The sequence below is a fragment of the Bufo gargarizans genome, chromosome 3 (genome assembly GCF_014858855.1).
Source record: "Bufo gargarizans isolate SCDJY-AF-19 chromosome 3, ASM1485885v1, whole genome shotgun sequence".
Classification (NCBI taxonomy): domain Eukaryota; kingdom Metazoa; phylum Chordata; class Amphibia; order Anura; family Bufonidae; genus Bufo; species Bufo gargarizans.
The window spans coordinates 519,157,182-519,174,841 of NC_058082.1; the positions used below are offsets into that span (position 1 = coordinate 519,157,182).

Sequence of the window (17,660 nt, forward strand, 5' to 3'; positions counted from 1 at the left end):
GCTCGTGTGAAAGAGGCCTTATTCAATGTGCAACCAGGGGCTTCAGTGCACTGAGGGGTGGGGCCTGGCACTGTAGGGCTGAGGAGCAGAGAAGGGCTGGGCCCCAGCCCTCACTGCACAGAAGACTTCAGTTGCTCCTGCCTGTGCCTGCTTCTCTAAGCTAGTCCTGCATGTTTGCTTTTAGCTTAGCGATGCAGGAGAAAGTTAATAACAAGCCACTTACTAATGGATTGTGATTGCCCTATTGTCTGCTTTGCAGGCTTGATTAACTTTTCCATCTCATTATACACTTCTCGTTTCCTTGGTTACGACCACCCTGAATCCAGCATTGGTGGTCATGCTTGCACAATATAGGAAAAAGCGCCGGCCTCTCTGGTGGTCAGGACCGTGAGTGTGCGCACAGTCAAGCACTTTTCTAATGGGTAAGGACGGCCACCGTTGCTGGATCACAGGGTGGTCATAACCATGGAAACAAGCTGTGTATAATGTTGTGGAAAAATTAATCTAGCTAGCAAAGGAAACAATATGGGTAATAACAATACATTAGTAAATTCTTTCTCTACAATGCAATCTGCTGAAGTGACACAACCTCTTTACCTACTTATTAATGTGTGTTGTGTAACTTTTTTGTTATTCCTTTTAGCCTTTTATACTTCAGTGGCTTTGGTTAATATTCCTGTGTCGTTAATTTGTCATGATTTGATATTTTGTCCTTGATGGTTTTTCTTTTTTCTGCCATTTAGAAAGTTGAAAAGAATTATGCTTTTGAGATTCCAGATGTCCCCACCAGCTCAGAGTATCTTGAGGTTCGATATGCTGTAAGTATCTACATTATAAAACCTTTAGATTCAGCCGCACATGACCACATTGTTAATAGTATTCATCTATCTGTAAGGGGAAATATATCCATGGATTCTTATTACGTGCATTGCTTTAAACTCAAACTTCAAAAATGAGGACCCTGGGCCTCTTTTTGTTCCCAACATGTGGCAATATTGGTAAATTTGTTTGAAGCCAAACCTACAGTGCTGAGCAGATACATGTAATATTTGTCCCTCCCCTTTGATGCGTTAGAATGACAAATAGAGAACGACTAGTGTGGAGTCTGTCAGCAGTTTTGACCCTACAGAATTGCTGATAGTTGTAGGCAGGAGACTGATCACGGTTGGGTAATTACAGGTTGTATATTGTAAGGGGGTTTAACCAGCCCAAATTGGCACTCCTGCTGGTCCTGGCTGTTAAAGCATGTGCGCGGCTCCCGCTCTACACTGGACAGGTGATCCGTTCAGCGCTTAGACCGTGCCGCTGTGAAAGGGCGGCGGCCCAGCCTAAGACCCTTTAGTGAATGCTGTAAAAAGGATTATTGGTGGTCGCGAAGGGTTTAAAACATTTTTTTCCAGCAATGCAGTCACATTTGAACATGGTACCAGTACAGATGCCTTCAGTTGCCAAGCTCACGTGCAGGAGATCAGCCAGTTTCATAGATACAAATCTGCTGACAGATGCTATTTAACTTCTTCACAGCTCCTGAGGGGCTAAACTGCTAACGTTCTCGGTTTTAAAACTTTTAATGTTGAGTTTATCAGAGTAAATATAGCTGCAAGAGCAAATATTTAAACTTCCATTCCTCATCATAGGTCATGAGTAGCTCTTTGGTGGTGGTTTGTCACCCTGCACCTTTGCCTGTCAGCTGTTTGAGTAGCTCTAGTGCCAGAACTACACAGCTGCTAATCCCACGTGCAGTGGACAGAACTAGCTTCTACAGCGCTACCCGTTCTCTTCACTGGGGCCAGAACTGCATTAACCATCTTCATCCAGTACACAGTGGATATGGCTGTCTGGAGCTACCCTTAAATGGCTGATGTGTGGTGTGTCAGATCCCTGCCGATCCGGTGTTGATGGCCATCAGTAATACAATTCTGAACCGACCCCTTTAAAGGCTCATGCACACGACCAGCAGGTGTCCATTCTTGTCCAGACTTACAGATGAGAACAGTGCTTTGTATTCAAGGGAGTGAGAAAACTATGGAATGCACATGGATGCTGTCCCTATTTTGTTTTTCCAGACAGAAATGCATACACTGCCGCCTGTATGAGGCCTAATGGAGAGCATAATAGGTTGATGGGTCACGTGCCTGGATTTGTATGGTTACACTATTTTAGGTTATCTTTTATTATCCACTCGCAAGTTACTGACAGGTTTCCTAATATTTTTCCATTTTAACTTTCGTGCTAATCTTATTTTTAAGGAGATTAGCAATTATTATTCTGTATGAAGTATATGCAGACACAAATTACCACACCTAATTTTATACAACTTGAAAGTAACTGCTTCAGGTAGGGGGTGAGTGTGTTTCTCGCTGGGAGGAAAAATAGAAATTGGCGGTGATTGTTGGACATACCGTTTCTACACTAATTGTTTCCTTTGAGTGAATTTATTTTATGATATGTTTGGTTTGCAGGCAGACTTGCCCCAACTTCCTCAAGACCTAAAGGGAGAAACATTTTCACATGTCTTTGGAACAAATGCGTCAAGCTTGGAGCTTTTCTTACTTAGCCGGAAGATAAAGGGGCCCAGCTGGCTGGAGATAAAGAACCCACGTAAATATACTGCTTCTTTCTGCAAATCTCTCATATGTTTTTATATATATATATTTGCTTGACCTTGCGATCTCTGCAGGTATTTCGCCTACTTATTGCATTTGCAAGGGTTCGGAGTGCCAAAGAAAAGGATTAAAAGGGCTTTTTCGATTACAAGCTTATTTTTATTTAATTTTGTAAAGCTTTATTCAGAATTGTGTGGTGGGGTGTCCATTTTGGCTTTATCTTTCCTTATTTGTATGTTTTCAACATGTAATCATCTATTTTCAACCCCCCCCCCCCCTTTTTTTTTTTTTTTTCCCATTTCTAAATTTCTTATGCAAGTGTATGCAGCATATTGTGTGAAATTATTTCACGTCTTTTAATTTAGGGTACTTTCACACTTGCGGCAGAGGATCCATCAAAACGCATGCAAACTGATGGCATTTGTCAGACGGATTAGGATTCTGATCCGTATAATAAATACTTTGAAATGCCGGATCCGTCTCTCTGGTGTCATCCGGAAAAACGGATCCGGCATTTACTTTTTTCTTGCATTTACTCATTTTTTTGCAGTCTGAGCATGCGCATGCCTGATCTATTTTGCCTGAACACTCTGGGCCGGATCCGGCATTTAATGCATGTCAATAAGAAAAAATGCTGGATCCGGCATTTCGGCAAGTGTTGCAGAATTTTGGACGGAGATAAAACTGTAGCATGCTGCGGTATTATCTCCGCCCTGAAAAGGCAAAAAGACTGAACTGAAGACATCCTGATGCATACTGAATGGATTGCTCTCTATTCAGAATGCATTAGGATATAACTGATCAGTTCTTTTCCGGTATTGAGCCCCTAGAACGGAACTCCATGCCAGAAAAGAATAACGCTAGTGTGAAAGTACCCTTAGGAAATACGCTCTCGAGGAATGCTTGACAATGTAAAGTTTTGACTCTCCTTGACCCTAGATAACTTGTAAAGTTGTCACTTGCACACACACCTGCATTTGTGTCTTTGGTTGGGGATTACTCAAGAATCTGCTGAACACAATTACTAGATTTTTCATTCTATTCAGTCACCCTGGGGTGTTGAAACAATAGCTGTAATTTATGGCTTTTTTTATTTTTTATTTATAATATCCCCCCAAATAGCACAGCATGCTGTAATGTGTAGTCATTCTTGTAAATGAGGCACTTTATTTATATGTGCCCTCCAATATACTCCCCTTAGGCCTTATTCACATGTGTGTGATGTCATTGATGTTTCATCCGCGACAATATCCATGAATGGTCCTTTGTTGTTCTGTGTATCCTATTTTTGCCGATTTTGCGTTTGATATCCATATTTGACATGCAATGCTAGGCTGAAAAGTGGATTTCCAGCGCATCTACTACCAATGGTCAGTAAAAGCCACTTACAGAACATATATGTGATGCACATTCTGTTAGTGGTTATTTCTCGTGCATGGCATTGGGGGACACAGCACCATGGGTATATGTCCAACTACCACTAGGAGGCACTAGACACAAAAAGTGTTGGCTCCTCCCAGGTGGGCTATACCCTCTCCACAGGCACGAGGCTATTCAGTTTTAGTCTAGTGTCCGTAGGAGGCAGACCTGTCCTGCTTTTTTGCAGGTTCTGCTGTTTATTTTTATTCTTTTTCTTTTTTTCTCTCTTCCGCAGGTCGGTTTTTTCCACCGTTATACCTGTTGCAGGCTGGGGCTCCATCGTGTTCCACTTTAGTTGCCCCCCCTGCGGGCGCGTACTTCGGTACCATCGCCGGTCACCCAGTCCCCACGGACTGCATCCGCAGTGGCTTGCCGGCATTCCCACGGTTCCCGTGTTGAGTCTGCCGAAGGGGTGACCGTGCTGCGCCCGAAGACATCGGATGGTGAGTATATCGGATGGTGAGTATACTCCCCTGTCCCTGCCCCAGGGTAAGGTTCCCTTCTGTGGCCAGGGGGATGGGATCCACCTTAGCTGGGGGTCCTGGGGAGCCTCTTCTTCCCTCCTAGCCAACCCCCCCCCCCCTCCTGGGGGGGGTTTATATTCATGGTTTTTCCTCCCTTCTTTTCCCCCTCGGTTGGTCTTTTCTCTCCTCCCTGGCCACACAGTCTCTCCCTGGCTTCCCCGCTACTTTAGTCCCCGGCTTCTGCCGGGACTAGGCCTCATCTTCTATGGCCTGTCCCCGGCTCCCAGGTGCTCCGTTTGCCCTGATCTGCCTATCCCCAGGTGTCGCTTCTCCCCCCCTACCCTACTCACCTATTTTTATGGTCCGGTGGGCCCTCTGTCGGCCGCGGTTCACCCCGCCCCCCTTGCTCCATTCCCGGCCGCCTCATAAATCGAGGCCCCGGCTTTTGGGCCTGCTAGGCCGCAATCTTCCCGGCCCCTCCCCCTTGCTTCCCGGGCTTTTCTGAGCCCCGCCCGGCCCTCGGGAGGAGCTATCTCCTCTCCCTTTCCTGGGCTAACGTGTTTTTTCTGTTGGAGGGGGTGGTTAACCCCTCGATTGCTTCATGTCCCCTGCAGCCCTACTGACCACCTCTTTTTAGGGAACAAGCTGCTGCTGCTGCACCTCTTTGGGGGAACACTGCGTCCGGGTCAGGATAGACAGCCTCTGCTGGCTGCTTTTTGAGCATCTCTTCTCCCAACAGCTCCTCGGTCGCCACGTGTTTTCACGTGCGTCCGCTGTCTACAATGGCTGCCATGTGGTCAGCCTGTCCCTGCTGGTGTGCAGTACCTCTTCCCAGATCCCATTGTTTTCCCTGAACAATCTTTTTGTGTAGGTTCCCCATGAATGGGTCCCTCCGTGTCAATGCCATGGGAACCTTGGCCGACTCTCCCTAGCAGTGTCGCTGGCACGCTACCAACCCAAATTGCGGCCACCTCTGCCCTCCAGGGTCCTCCCTGCAGATGGGGCATGCTCAGTTAGGGGTACCTGCACCCGGGTTCGGCGAGGGGTAGCTCACAGTACACCCTCGGGTGGTCTCAACGGGGTCCCACCCCTCCTCGGCATCCTCGGATCCCCCCCAGGACAGGCCTGAGGCTGGTGATGAATCCTTCCTGTCACCCCATCCGTTGCCTCTGGGGACACCTCTGCACCGATTCCCTCGGAACAGAGCATCAGGCGGTCTTCCTCCATGTAGAAGCCCTCTGGGAGGTCAAGACTACGTGCACAGAGGAACCTCTCCTACCTACACAGGGTTGGTATCACCTCTAGTGGATTTTCGGATGGTGCTCCCCTGACCGCACAGGTATTCAACCGCACAGGTAAGGCAGCCGTCCCCGTGTTTAGCATACTGAGTCACCTACCCGGTGTCTGATACGTACGCCTTCTCCTTAACAGGGGGGTTCCTGCACCACTGCCATAGGCTGTCCCTGACAAGCCTTCCTGGTTCCCCTATACCAGGGGTTATCCTCTACACATTTGAGAGTGTTTCCGTGGGGTCCCCATCCTGGGGTTGGTGTTCGCCACTCTACCTCATTACAGGGAGTTCCTGTTCTGGGCAAGCGGTTAGCTCGGCTATCGCCTCCTGTAGGTTGGTGAGTTTAGAGCAATTGTACAGCCGCCTTGCCCCTTTGCTTAGGTAGTGTACCTATAGAAGCCATTACTCCTGGCTGGCTCTATGGTGTTCCATACAGCACTATTTCCCCCTTCCGGGTGAGATATACAGGCCGCTTCAATTGCCGTTGCAATTGCACCTGTCTGTTCCCAGCCACTTTGCTCCTGTCATAGGTGGAGTACCTACACCATCTCCTGATGCTGTAGCCGATTCCCCTGGCTGGCGCTATGGTGTTCCATGCGGCACTATTTCTCCCTTCCTGGCGAGAGATACAGGCTGCCTTTAATTGCCGCTGCAATTGCGCCTGTCTGTTCCCAGCCAATTTGCTCCCTTCACAGGTAGAGTACCTACGCCATCTCCGGTGCTGTAGCCGATACCCCTGGCGGGCTCTGTTGTGTTCCATGCGGCAACATTTCTCCCTACGGGCGGAATGTAGAGGCCACTTTCAATTGCCTTAGAATTGCCCCTGTCCGGTTCAGTTACCTGTCTGTTCCCTGCCGCCTTGATCCCTTAACAGGTGGAGTACCTGAGCCATCTCCGGATGCGGTAGCCGTTCCTCCTGTCCGGCTTTATGGTGTTCCATGGGGCATTTTCTTTCCTTACAGGACGAGATATTGAGGCCTCCTCCAATTGCCGTGGCCATTGCACCTACCTCATCATAGTGTGCACCAAACGGCCATCTTACTCCCTTCATGGGTAGAGTCCCTGAACCGTCTCCGATGCTGCAGCCGTTCAACCTGTCTGGCTTCTAGGGTGTACTATGCGGCCCTGTTTCTGTTGCCATTGCACCTACCTGATTGTGGTGTGCACCTGTCTTGTTCTTTGTGGTACCGTGCGGCCCTACTGGGTTCCATTCTTAACGCGGTTGCTCTTGCACCTCTCTGGGTCTAGGGTGCACCATGCGGCCACATTGCTTCGATCTTAAATGTAGTTCCTCTAACACAGCCATATTTCTACTTTACAGGTTGTGTACCTGTACCCTCCGAATGCTGTCTCATTCCCAGATGCTGTGGCTATGTTTCCACTCTCCTTAGTTGGCAACATGCAGCCACTTTACCCATATTTTAGGCGTGTGTTTGTAGTACCCCAAGCGCTGGGCCCTGTGGTGCGGTCTGTAGCTCAGACAGTTTCTGTATTACTGGGTGTTTTCTGCCCACGAGTTCTAATCTGTGCTGCGGTTGTTGGTTCCATCCATTTGGTTCTTCCATACATCTGCCACTCCTTTACTGTCGCGCTCATTGGTCTCCTTGTACCTCTCAAGGCACTGTCTGCACCAGGCCCCCTTCGTTCAGCATGTGCATGGTTACCATGTCTGGCAGGTGTGGGCCAGCCCAACCCCCACCTTGTCGGTCTACTGCTACTTCTGGTAGCTCCAGTATATGACCGATGTGTCTGATCCGGCGGGTGGTCCTCATTCAACCACGCTCCCTACTCCGTGGCCAGGTGGTTGTTGGCCTTTGTGCTGTAGTTGCTCTTGCCTTCTCTTTACGGTACTACGGTATGCTGTGCTCCGCGTTACCCCATGTTATAGGGGAGTACTCGCGTTGTTTCATAATTGCTGAGCGGCCCATTCCTGGTGAAGTACAAGGATCTCCACTGGATCTTCTACCTTGTTTGGACACGTAGCTGGTGGCATCGGCCGCGGTTGCGGTTTTCTGTCATCGCTGGATGTCCGCCACACGGAATCCTTCTGGGTCCACGGCTTTTATCATTGCTGGACGTCCTCCCTGACGGGTCAAGGACAGGACCTCTGAGCGCCACACACACCTGTCTGAATTTTCAGCTGATTGCTCTGGTATCGGACAGGGCCCCGTAGTTCCTTCTGGGTCCAGGTGTTTTCGGTGTTCCCTTGTATTTTCTGCTTAGTTGTGCTACATGGCGAAGGGGCAGTCCTCTTGGACCTTGCCGTCGTCTGCACCTGTCTGGTACTTTCTCCCCCCTGGAAGTTTTCTGTATGCCGGTCGCAGCTGGTTTCTACATTTCTATGTAGGCTACCCCGGTTTTTTCATGGCGACTTCTGCATTCCTTATGCATATGGATGTCTGTCGTTTTGTGGTACATCCCGAGCTGCTGTACTTGCCCTCTCTGGGACAATGTTTAAGGTTTGCTGGTCAATATTCTTGGTACGGCTAGTTGTCCATGGCCAATGCCCCGTCCCCTATGGTGGTTTCTTTTCGCCTTTCCTGGATATTCTGGCTTGCGTTGTCTTCTGGTGGTTCAGCTCCTGGTTCCTTGTGAGCCCATACTGGGTACTCCTTTCGGGAGTCCCTGTTCATTTGAGGTCCTCTTTGGATTTGTGTCTCTTTTTTTCCATCCTCCCACGTCAAGTACCTGGTATTGAGTGGTTTAGTGCTGCGGTTTGCAGTTCCACCGTATGGTCTCCTTCGGGAGGGACCTCCTCCTGTTGTAGGACCTTTCCTCTTTAGGTTTTTTGGAGTGCTCTCCTTCTACTCCCATGTCTCTCAGTCCAGTGTGTCCTGCCGAGGTTGCCTGGCCTGTATCTGGCTTCTTTTTTCCATGATACTTCACATGCCCAGAGTTTCCTCTGGTCTTACGCTTCACGGTGATATCTTGTTTTCAGGAGGCTTGTGCCTCGTCTCCTGTTTTTGGGGACGCAGGAGCTATCGTTCTTTTCCTGGTTTTTTACCTACAACCCCCTCCTTCTCCAGGGTTGGCGGTTTCCTCTAGCAGCCTTGGGTTTTCACCTTTACATGGGGCGCTTAGCTTCTTTCCTGGCCTTGCGGTGAGGGGAGTCCCCTCCCTTCACATGTGAGCCTTGCTATGGCTTCCCCCACTCGTTTGGTTTTCAGTGCTTCCCTGTTTCTTTTCTCCCCTGGCCTTTCAGGGGATGGCCACAGGTTTTTTGGGTCTGAGACAATGTAGAGCGTTGGGTAGTTTCACCACGCGGTGCTGTCCTAATGTTTTCTCCAGCCCTTGGCTGCGCTCTGTTTCCTTTTGCCACCTTCTTGCATTTGGGATTTTCTTCCAGTCATTTGTCCTGGGGTGCTGGCAGTCTTCCCTGCTTCTTCTGAGGTTTCTTCCTTGTTATGGAACCTCTTGCCCATCTCGTGTTTTTTCCCGTTGGGTCACATGGTTCTCCTGCACCTGTATGCCCAACCGGTGGCGCGTCTCTTCTTTTCCCTCCCTCAGGGACTGCTTTGGGACGTCCCATGGTGCTGTGTCCCCCAATGCCATGCACGAGAAAATTGGATTTTTTGTACTCACCGTAAAATCCTTTTCTCGTAGTAGGCATTGGGGGACACAGATCCCACCCTATGTTTTTTCTTCCGCTTCTCCGGGCTGGTCTCTTGATCTTTCCCGGTACGGGAGTTGTTGGTTCCTTGCTTTTCTTCTCTCTCCTACTGCTTTTGGTACAAACTGAATAGCCTCGTGCCTGTGGAGAGGGTATAGCCCACCTGGGAGGAGCCAACACTTTTTGTGTCTAGTGCCTCCTAGTGGTAGTTGGACATATACCCATGGTGCTGTGTCCCCCAATGCCTACTACGAGAAAAGGATTTTACGGTGAGTACAAAAAATCCAATTTTTCTGACCCATTGACTTCAGTGGGCATGTCTGCAGCACGCAAGAAATAGTGCATGCTGCTGCTGTTTTTCCACTGACCCATGGTCAATGGAAAAACAAGGATATCTTTTAGACAATGGAAAACCCCTTTAAGGCTCCTATTGTATACAGGTCACACAGGTAGGAATTGCAATCCACACATAACTCCTTATTAACTGTTTGGAGATAGCTTGTATAAGATTGACAGATAAAGAATTAAATTTAACAGTACATCTTCGCTTAAGGGTTCATTCACATGACCGTGTCTGCTTTGTATGTGAATTTGGAAAGCGTGGAGACTGCCCATGTGCGGACCTATTGACTTCAAGTGAATGGATCCACACCATAAAGCCAGTTGCATACTGCTGGTGTCAGTGTTTTGTGGATCACAGTTTGCTGTCTGCAAAATGAACAATGTGTGAATGCACGCTTAAATTCATGTGTTCCTCCCTTCAGAGCTAAACAGCCAGCCTATAAGCTGGTGCAAAGTTGAAGCAATGGTGTCCAAGCCTGATCTGGTGAATGTAGTGAAACACATGGCCCCACCTCCAGTTGTTGTCCTCTCCCTCAGCATGAAGACCATTCAGAACGCAAAGACTCACCAAAATGAGGTTTGGTGTTCATAGTTTTATTTGTTCATTTTAGTTGTCTATAGTGGCCATGGGTGTTAGCCATTCAGGCTGTGCTAGTGCAGTTGAATGAGAACCCATCCATTGGCGCTCGCTTGCACTGGTCTGATTACACAGGCCGATGCAAACTGAATATGGGTGGAGTGGTTGCTACTGCAGTCGTGTCTCCCTCATTCTGTTCTGTTTATTATCGGAAGCTCTAATTACACACGGAAATGTGCTGACGATAATCGTGCATCTTATATCCTGATGAAAGATGCCCATCAGTCGGCAGATAAGTGTTTGCTCTTTAATTGGCTGCTCATTCATACAGATCAGTTATTCACGATAATTGGTCCGAATATTTTGTAGTCTAATAGGGCCCTAAGTATTTAAAGAGAACTTGGCACCATGAAAATGCAGCAGAAAAGCTGAGCAGATTCATATATAATTTGTGGTCACTTTGACCTGTATTTTATTCATTAAAATGCCTGCTTCTTGTGGGATTTGTAGGAGGCGGTCCTATCACTGATGGACCGCCTTCGCGCTATGACTGTGCATACACTGATAGAACCTCCTCCTTGACACCAAAGCCCAGAGTAAGCGGTAATTTAAATGAATGAAATACAGGCTATAGTGACTCTTTTCTCACAAACAAGAAAAATAGGATAAGCAGCACTCCAGACCCCAATTTGGGGATAGTATACCGATAAGAAAAGATGATAAATAAGTGGTGCCCGCGGATGGAGATCCTGGCTGGGGTTCCCGTCAAGAAGCAATATGTAGAAATCCACAGCACTTGTCAATTTATGTGAAAAACCTGGTTACTTTATTTGTATCAGCAGCATAAAGATAGCGACTTTTTGACCATCTCTGGTCTTTCTCAAGCAATTAAATCACACAGCATAATGTGCCTTTAACTAGTGACTGAGTGGGTGGGTATATACCTTCCCCTTCTATGGGGGGTGTGGGCATTATATCATATGATACATAACTTGTATAAAGGGGAATATCCTTTGTGTAGCAAACAAGTTAAACTAATAACTGTGTGATTTCATTGCTTGAGACAGACCAGAGATGATCGAAACTTCGCTATCTTTATGCTGCTGATACAAATAAAGTAACCGGATTCTTCACATAAATTGACGAGTGCTGTGGAGTTCTACATATCTTTTCTCACAAAACTACTTATGAATCTCTCAGCTCCTCCTGCTCTATAACCAGAAGCAAAGTCCACTTTTCCAGAGCATTTTTACATCCTATGTGGACGTACACTTAAATTAAATGCATATGTGTCACAGCCTTAGCTTACAATACAGTCCTGATCAAAAGTTTAAGACCACTTAAAAAATGGCAAAAAATCATATTTTACATTGTTGGATCTTAACAAGGTTCCAAGTAGAGCTTCAACATGCAACAAGAAGAAATGAGAGTGCAAAAAAAAAAATTTGAACGTGGTGGGGTTGCTGAACTGTATAAGCAGGGTTTCTCACAGCGCACCATCACTGCTGAGGTGGGACGCAGTAAGACAGTCATTTGAAATGTCTTAAATGATCCTGAGGGTTATGGAACAAAAGACATTTTTTTGGGTCTCCCACTTGACATCAGCACTGAGCCGGAGGATCCAATTGGCTGTCCGTCAAGACACTGGACGACCATCAGCTGGCATCTGAGACTGAAGGGCTTCAAAAACCTCGTCTCCTTGAACGCCACAGAACTGCTCGTTTGGACTTTGCAAGAGAGCACCAAACATAGGACATTCAAAGGTGGAAGAAATTTTTTTTTCTCTGAGAATTTTTTTTAACATTGATGGTCCTGATGGTTTCCAACGTTACTGGCATGACAAGCAGATCCCACCTGAGATGTTTTCTACGCGCCACAGTGGAGGGGGCACCATAATGGTCTGGGGTGCTTTTTCCTTCAGGGGAACAATGGAGCTTCAGGAAGTGCAGGGGCGTTAAACGGCCGCTGGCCATGTCCAGATGTTGCAGAGAGCATTCCTCCTGACTGAGGGCCCTCGTCTGTGTGGTAACGACTGGGTTTCTTGCCCAATTCCTTGTGGGACACAGGAAACCTTGGGTATAGCTCAACTCCCTAGGAGGTGTGACACTAAGTGAAAACTGTTAAGTCCCTCCTCCAGCAGCTATGCCCTCAGCCTGGAGAGAGAGACTACCACTCCCTGTCTTTTTTTCCTTCATTTTTATTTTTTTTCTCTCAACAGAGACGCCTGGACCTCTCTGTTTCTCCCGGGGTCGAGCTACGCCAGTGCCGGTCATCCACACTGCTGCCTCCCCCACAGAAGACAAGGAAGACCAGGGCAGCCCAGCTCCCCTGCATCCCGCCAGCGTAAGGGTCGCCCAAGCACCAAGCCCCTCTCTAGCTTCCTGCCACTGCGGTGCCAGTAGCTGAAGGGGCGGCCCTGCTGGAATGGACAGAGGGTGAAGACTTCAGGATGGTGAGAGTTGCTCTGTTTCAGCCCTGCTCCCCCCCCCCCCCCCCCACACAAGACCTCCATTCACCGGACGTCTCCATTCAGGTGTCTGCTATGCAATCAAGTGGCTATTGATGAGGGTGCAGAGGTTTTGGGACTAGGAGAGCCTCCACCCCCTTAGAACCTTAGAAAGCTATCTATCAGGCCTTGCCTTCTCACAAGGGCGATATACAGTGGGGCTGGGGGGGAAATGCTTACAGCAGCAGCATCGGGGGGCGGCACTCTTTCACTGCCAGCCAGCATCGCGGCGTCGCTCTATATCGGGGACGGACTTTACTTTACTCACTGTGGCAGCATTCATACAGCACCGCAGATCGATATCGCTCACTCGCACTCTGTCACTCTCACATAAAATTACAGATAGCGGCGTCCAGCGCCATTACTACGTTACTTCGCATATTTAAATTGCGCACGAATGTAGCCGGCGGGGTTTCACTTCCTGCTCCTCTATGTGCCCGCATTTCGATCATCCAAGGAGTCCAGCAACCGCTGGTGCAGTTTTTTCCTGAGGGGATTGTATCGCTGCTTCTGCTGCTGCTGTTTTTTTCTGTGGATCCCTGTTCTGCTGACTGCCCTGAGGGAAGAGCACCCATCTTCCCCAGCCTAGGACCAAGAGCACCACTCAGTGCCGTTCTGGTTTCTCTTGTTTTAGGTCCTCCGGCCCTCGATCCGCGTCCGGTCCGTCATCTAATGCTTCCCAGGATAGGCGTAAAAAGCCTTTTTTTTTTTCAGACTCCACCCTCCTGGCGTAAGTCCCAGCCTGCCCGCCCGCCCTCGGCCAAGCAGACCCCCGTCTGAAGGTGCGCCCCCACCCACCCGGGTGGGGGGGTGGGGAAACTCCTCCTGTTCAGGGACATCTGGCAGGCGCACGTGTCCGACGCCTGGCTTCTCGAAGTTGTATCTTCCGGATACAAAATCGAATTTGTGTCCCTCCCGCCGGTTCGTTTCTTTCGCTCCCGTGTCCCGAGGGACCCCCAGTGTGCGGCCGCCTTCTTCAAAGCCATTCGCACCCTCCTGGACAAAGGAGTGATCACTCCCGTTCCTCTAAGGGACCGATTCAAGGGGTTCTACTCTAACCTTTTTGTGGTCGCCAAAAAAGAAGGTTCAGTAAGACCGATATTGGACCTCAAGCGGTTAAACCGTTTTTTTTTCCCATCTTCGTCGGTTCAGGATGGAGTCCCTCAGATCCGTGGTGGCTTCGCTGGAAAAAGGGGAGTTTGTCGCTAATCACTCGGTGTCACCAGCGTTTCCTTCGCTTTGTGGTGGGGAACGACCACTCCCCAGGCTCGGACCTCCCTCCTCTGGTGGTTACGGACTCCACTCCGGGGAAAATCCTTTCTACCGATGACTTGGTTGGTGGTTACCACCGATGCCAGTCTGCAGGGTTGGGGGGGGGGGGGCGTGCCTACAATTCTGATAGCCCCGTATTGGCCTCCCTGTCCTTGGTGCGCCGACCTAATGCTGCTCCTGTGAGATGCGCCTTGGCCTCTGCCTCCTAAGAGAAGACCTCCTTTCTCAAGGGCCGATCTTCCAGCATTTAGGGTCGCTATGTTTAACGCATGGCTATTGAGACCGCAGTTTTAACGCGACTGGGTTTTTCGGCGGATGTGGTTCGTACCATGATCCGCACACGGAAGCTGGCCTCGTCCAGGATTTACTACCAGACTTGGCGGTCTTACCTGGGTTTTTGCGAAACTCTGGATGTTCATCCCCTCCGTTTTTCCCTTCCCACTGTCCTGTCCTTCATGCAGTCTGGTCTGGACCTGGGTTTGGGTCTCAGCTCGTTGAAGGGTCAGGTCTCGGTGCTTTCCATCCTTTCAGCATCCTTTGGCCCCTCTCGGACCTGTCAAGACCTTTATCCAGGGAGTCGCTCACTCTGTTCCCCCCTATCGCTCTCCCATTCCACCCTGGGACCTTAATGTTGTGCTCCAGTCAACCCCATTCGAGCCCTTGCGGAAGGTTTCTCTTCGCCTTTTGTCCTGCAATGTCATTTTCCTTGTGGCCATCACATCCATTCGACGGGTGTCTGAATTTGCGGCACTTTCTTGTGCGCAGCCCCTTTTGGTCTTCCACCAAGATAAGGCGGTTCTCCGTCCGGTTTCTTCCTTCCTTCCGAAGGTGGTCTCCGCCTTTCACCTCAATTAGGACATTGTCATCCCTTCCCTTTGTCTGTCTCCTTCTCATCCTCGAACGGGAGCTTCACCGCCTGGATGTTAGGGCCCTGAAGATTTACCTGGAAGTCACTGGACCCTTTCGGTGCATGGACTCTTTGTGGTTCCGGAAGGTCCGCGCAAGGGGTTGGTGGCGTCCAGGGTGTCTATTGCCCGCTTCATCAAGATGGCTATTGCTGAGGCTTACCGCGCCAAGGGCAAGGAGACTCCTTTTGGTGTTACCGCTCATTCTACCAGAGCGATCGGTGCCTCTTGGGCTCAGAGGCATCGGGCTTCGGCTGAACTACTGTGTAAGGCGGCCACCTGGTCTTCCTTACACACCTTCACCAAGTTACAGGGTGAACACTTATGCATCGGCGGATGCTGCTTTGGGCCGCCTGGTCTTGCAGGCAGCGGTTTCTTGATGCCTCTGGTGGTTTTCGTCTTGAGCTGTAGTACCTCCCTTCTTGGACTGCTCTTGAATGTCCCAAGGTTTCCTGTGTCCCCCAAGGAATTGGGCGAGAAAACAAGATTTTTGTATAACTTACCAGTAAAATCTCTTTCTCGCTCTTCCTTAGGGGACACTGCACCCACCCAATTGTTCTGGTTTACCGTTACGGTTTAGTTGCCCCCTGTCGGGTAGTTGACTTGTTTGGTTTCACATGGTTGGTCATTGTCTTTTTTTCACTACTTGGACACGCAACTGGTAGTCTCTCTCTCCAGGCTGAGGGTATAGCTGCTGGAGGAGGGGCTTAACAGATTTCAATTAGTGTCCCGCCTCCTAGGGAGTTGAGCTATACCCAAGGTTTCCTGTGTCCCCCAAGGAAGAGCGAGAGAGAGATTTTACTGGTAACTTATACAAAAATCTCGTTTTTTCAATAGGACAACGCTACAGTACACAATGCTCGCAGGACAAGGGACTTCTTCCAGGAGAATAACATCACTCTTTTGGCCCATCCTGCGTGTTCCCCTGATCTAAATCCAATTGAGAACCTTTGGGGATGGATGGCAAGGGAAGTTTACAAAAATGGACAACAGTTCCAGACAGTAAATGGCTTTCGTGCGGCCGTCTTCACCACTTGGAGAAATGTTCCCACTCACCTCATGGAAACGCTTGCATCAAGCATGCTGAAACAAATTTTTTAAGTTATAAACAATAACAGCGGAGCTACTTATTTGGGGGGGGGGGGGGGGGGTTGTTATTTATTTACTTAATTTTTGGAGGTGTGGTCCTAAACTTTTGATCAGCTGAAAAACAGCCTGTTTCAGTTTATTCGTTGTTTTCATTAAATTGAATGCTCAATTTTTTTTTTGTCTCACTCCCATTTCTTCTTGTTGCATGTTGAAGCTCTACTTGGAACCTTGTTAAGATCCAGCCATGCTAAATATGATTTTTTTGCTATTTTTCAAGTGGTCTTAAACTTTTGATCAGGACTGTATATTACCATCTAACATTAGATAATAAAGACCTGTTAAGAACAGGTCTGTGCAGTTGCTATCCGAAACTGACCTGTTTTTCCATACTCTGACTCGGACATAAGTAGCTCTTGTCTAATAATTACTATAGTAAAATGGTAACATTAGGGTTTTCATCATCATTATGTACTGTAATTGAGCTACTTATATAGAAAATATATCGAAATACAATTGCTAATGTAGATGTGTAACACATGGCAGTGCGTCTTATAGGGAGAATGCTAATAATTATGGAAGCGCTCATTAGTACAGTAGGAAAGGGGAGCGATGAATACAGCATTCCTTGTGCTGGAAGTACTCACCGCTCACTGGTTGTCTTCTGCTGGTCCCGCACTGGACCTTGCGCTGTGCGACAGTGGGTCACAGCATTGTGTGGCAGGAAGGGCACTGTATCAAGAGTGGCAGCGCAGTTTGGGAGCAAGAGAGGGGAGTTGATTTTTTTAAAATATTTTTTTGTCTGATCTGAGGTCTGATTGGGGTTCTGAGCCCAGGTCTGATGAAATAAAAAATTTTTTTCTTATTTCCTTTTTTTTTTTTTTTTTTTTTAACAAATCCACAACATTAGGACTAATAGCAAAGAAACTGAACAAAAACACCTGTCAAGCGCTTGATATTTGTAAAACGTTTATGAAATAGTTTCCAGAAATAGTTTTTCCTCATTCAGATCCTCCAACATGGTTGACTTCAGATTAAATCAAATTATCACTATTTTTTGGTAAATAGGTGCCTTAGATTGATAGAACATAACATTTTATTTCCTAAATTCTTATGAAAGTAACAAACTTTGTATTTAACAAACGATACAATATTATTAATTACTATTGAAAATTAAAATGGTTTCATACATGGTGTTTTTTGGAGGAAAAAAAACAAAAACAAAAAACGCTGCTGTTTTTGTGGCAGTTTTTTCCATGCAGTATTTTGGGCCAAAGCCAGAAGTGGATTCAAACTGGAAGCATAAATATAAAGGAAGGACTTCTACTACTCCTTTCTGCATCCAATCTTGGCTTTAGCTCAACAAATGTATCAAGCACTGCAGTGGCTTTTTGTTTTTTTTCCAGGTTTTTATAGATATATTTCCAGGATAGGCCGTCAATGTCTGATTGGTAGAAGTGCAGCATTGGAGTGAGTGGGAGCAGCACTGCAGTAACCAGTTCATTCCACTACACATTGGATAGAGCTGTGTAGATCCACCACCAGAGCTACCCGGAAGCGACTAATCGGTGGGGGGTATGGG

The 17,660-nt window shown here is 48.0% G+C and overlaps 1 protein-coding gene across 1 annotated transcript in view; it reads left to right on the plus strand.

Moving 5' to 3' along the window:
- The window catches only part of POLA1 (DNA polymerase alpha 1, catalytic subunit), a 370,264-nt gene that overhangs the window by 74,662 nt on the left and 277,942 nt on the right, over nucleotides 1–17,660 (plus strand). Inside the window, 3 exon segments of the mRNA XM_044284006.1 lie at nucleotides 744–818; nucleotides 2,463–2,601; nucleotides 10,155–10,309. Of these exon segments, the coding sequence (XP_044139941.1) occupies nucleotides 744–818; nucleotides 2,463–2,601; nucleotides 10,155–10,309 (369 nt within the window).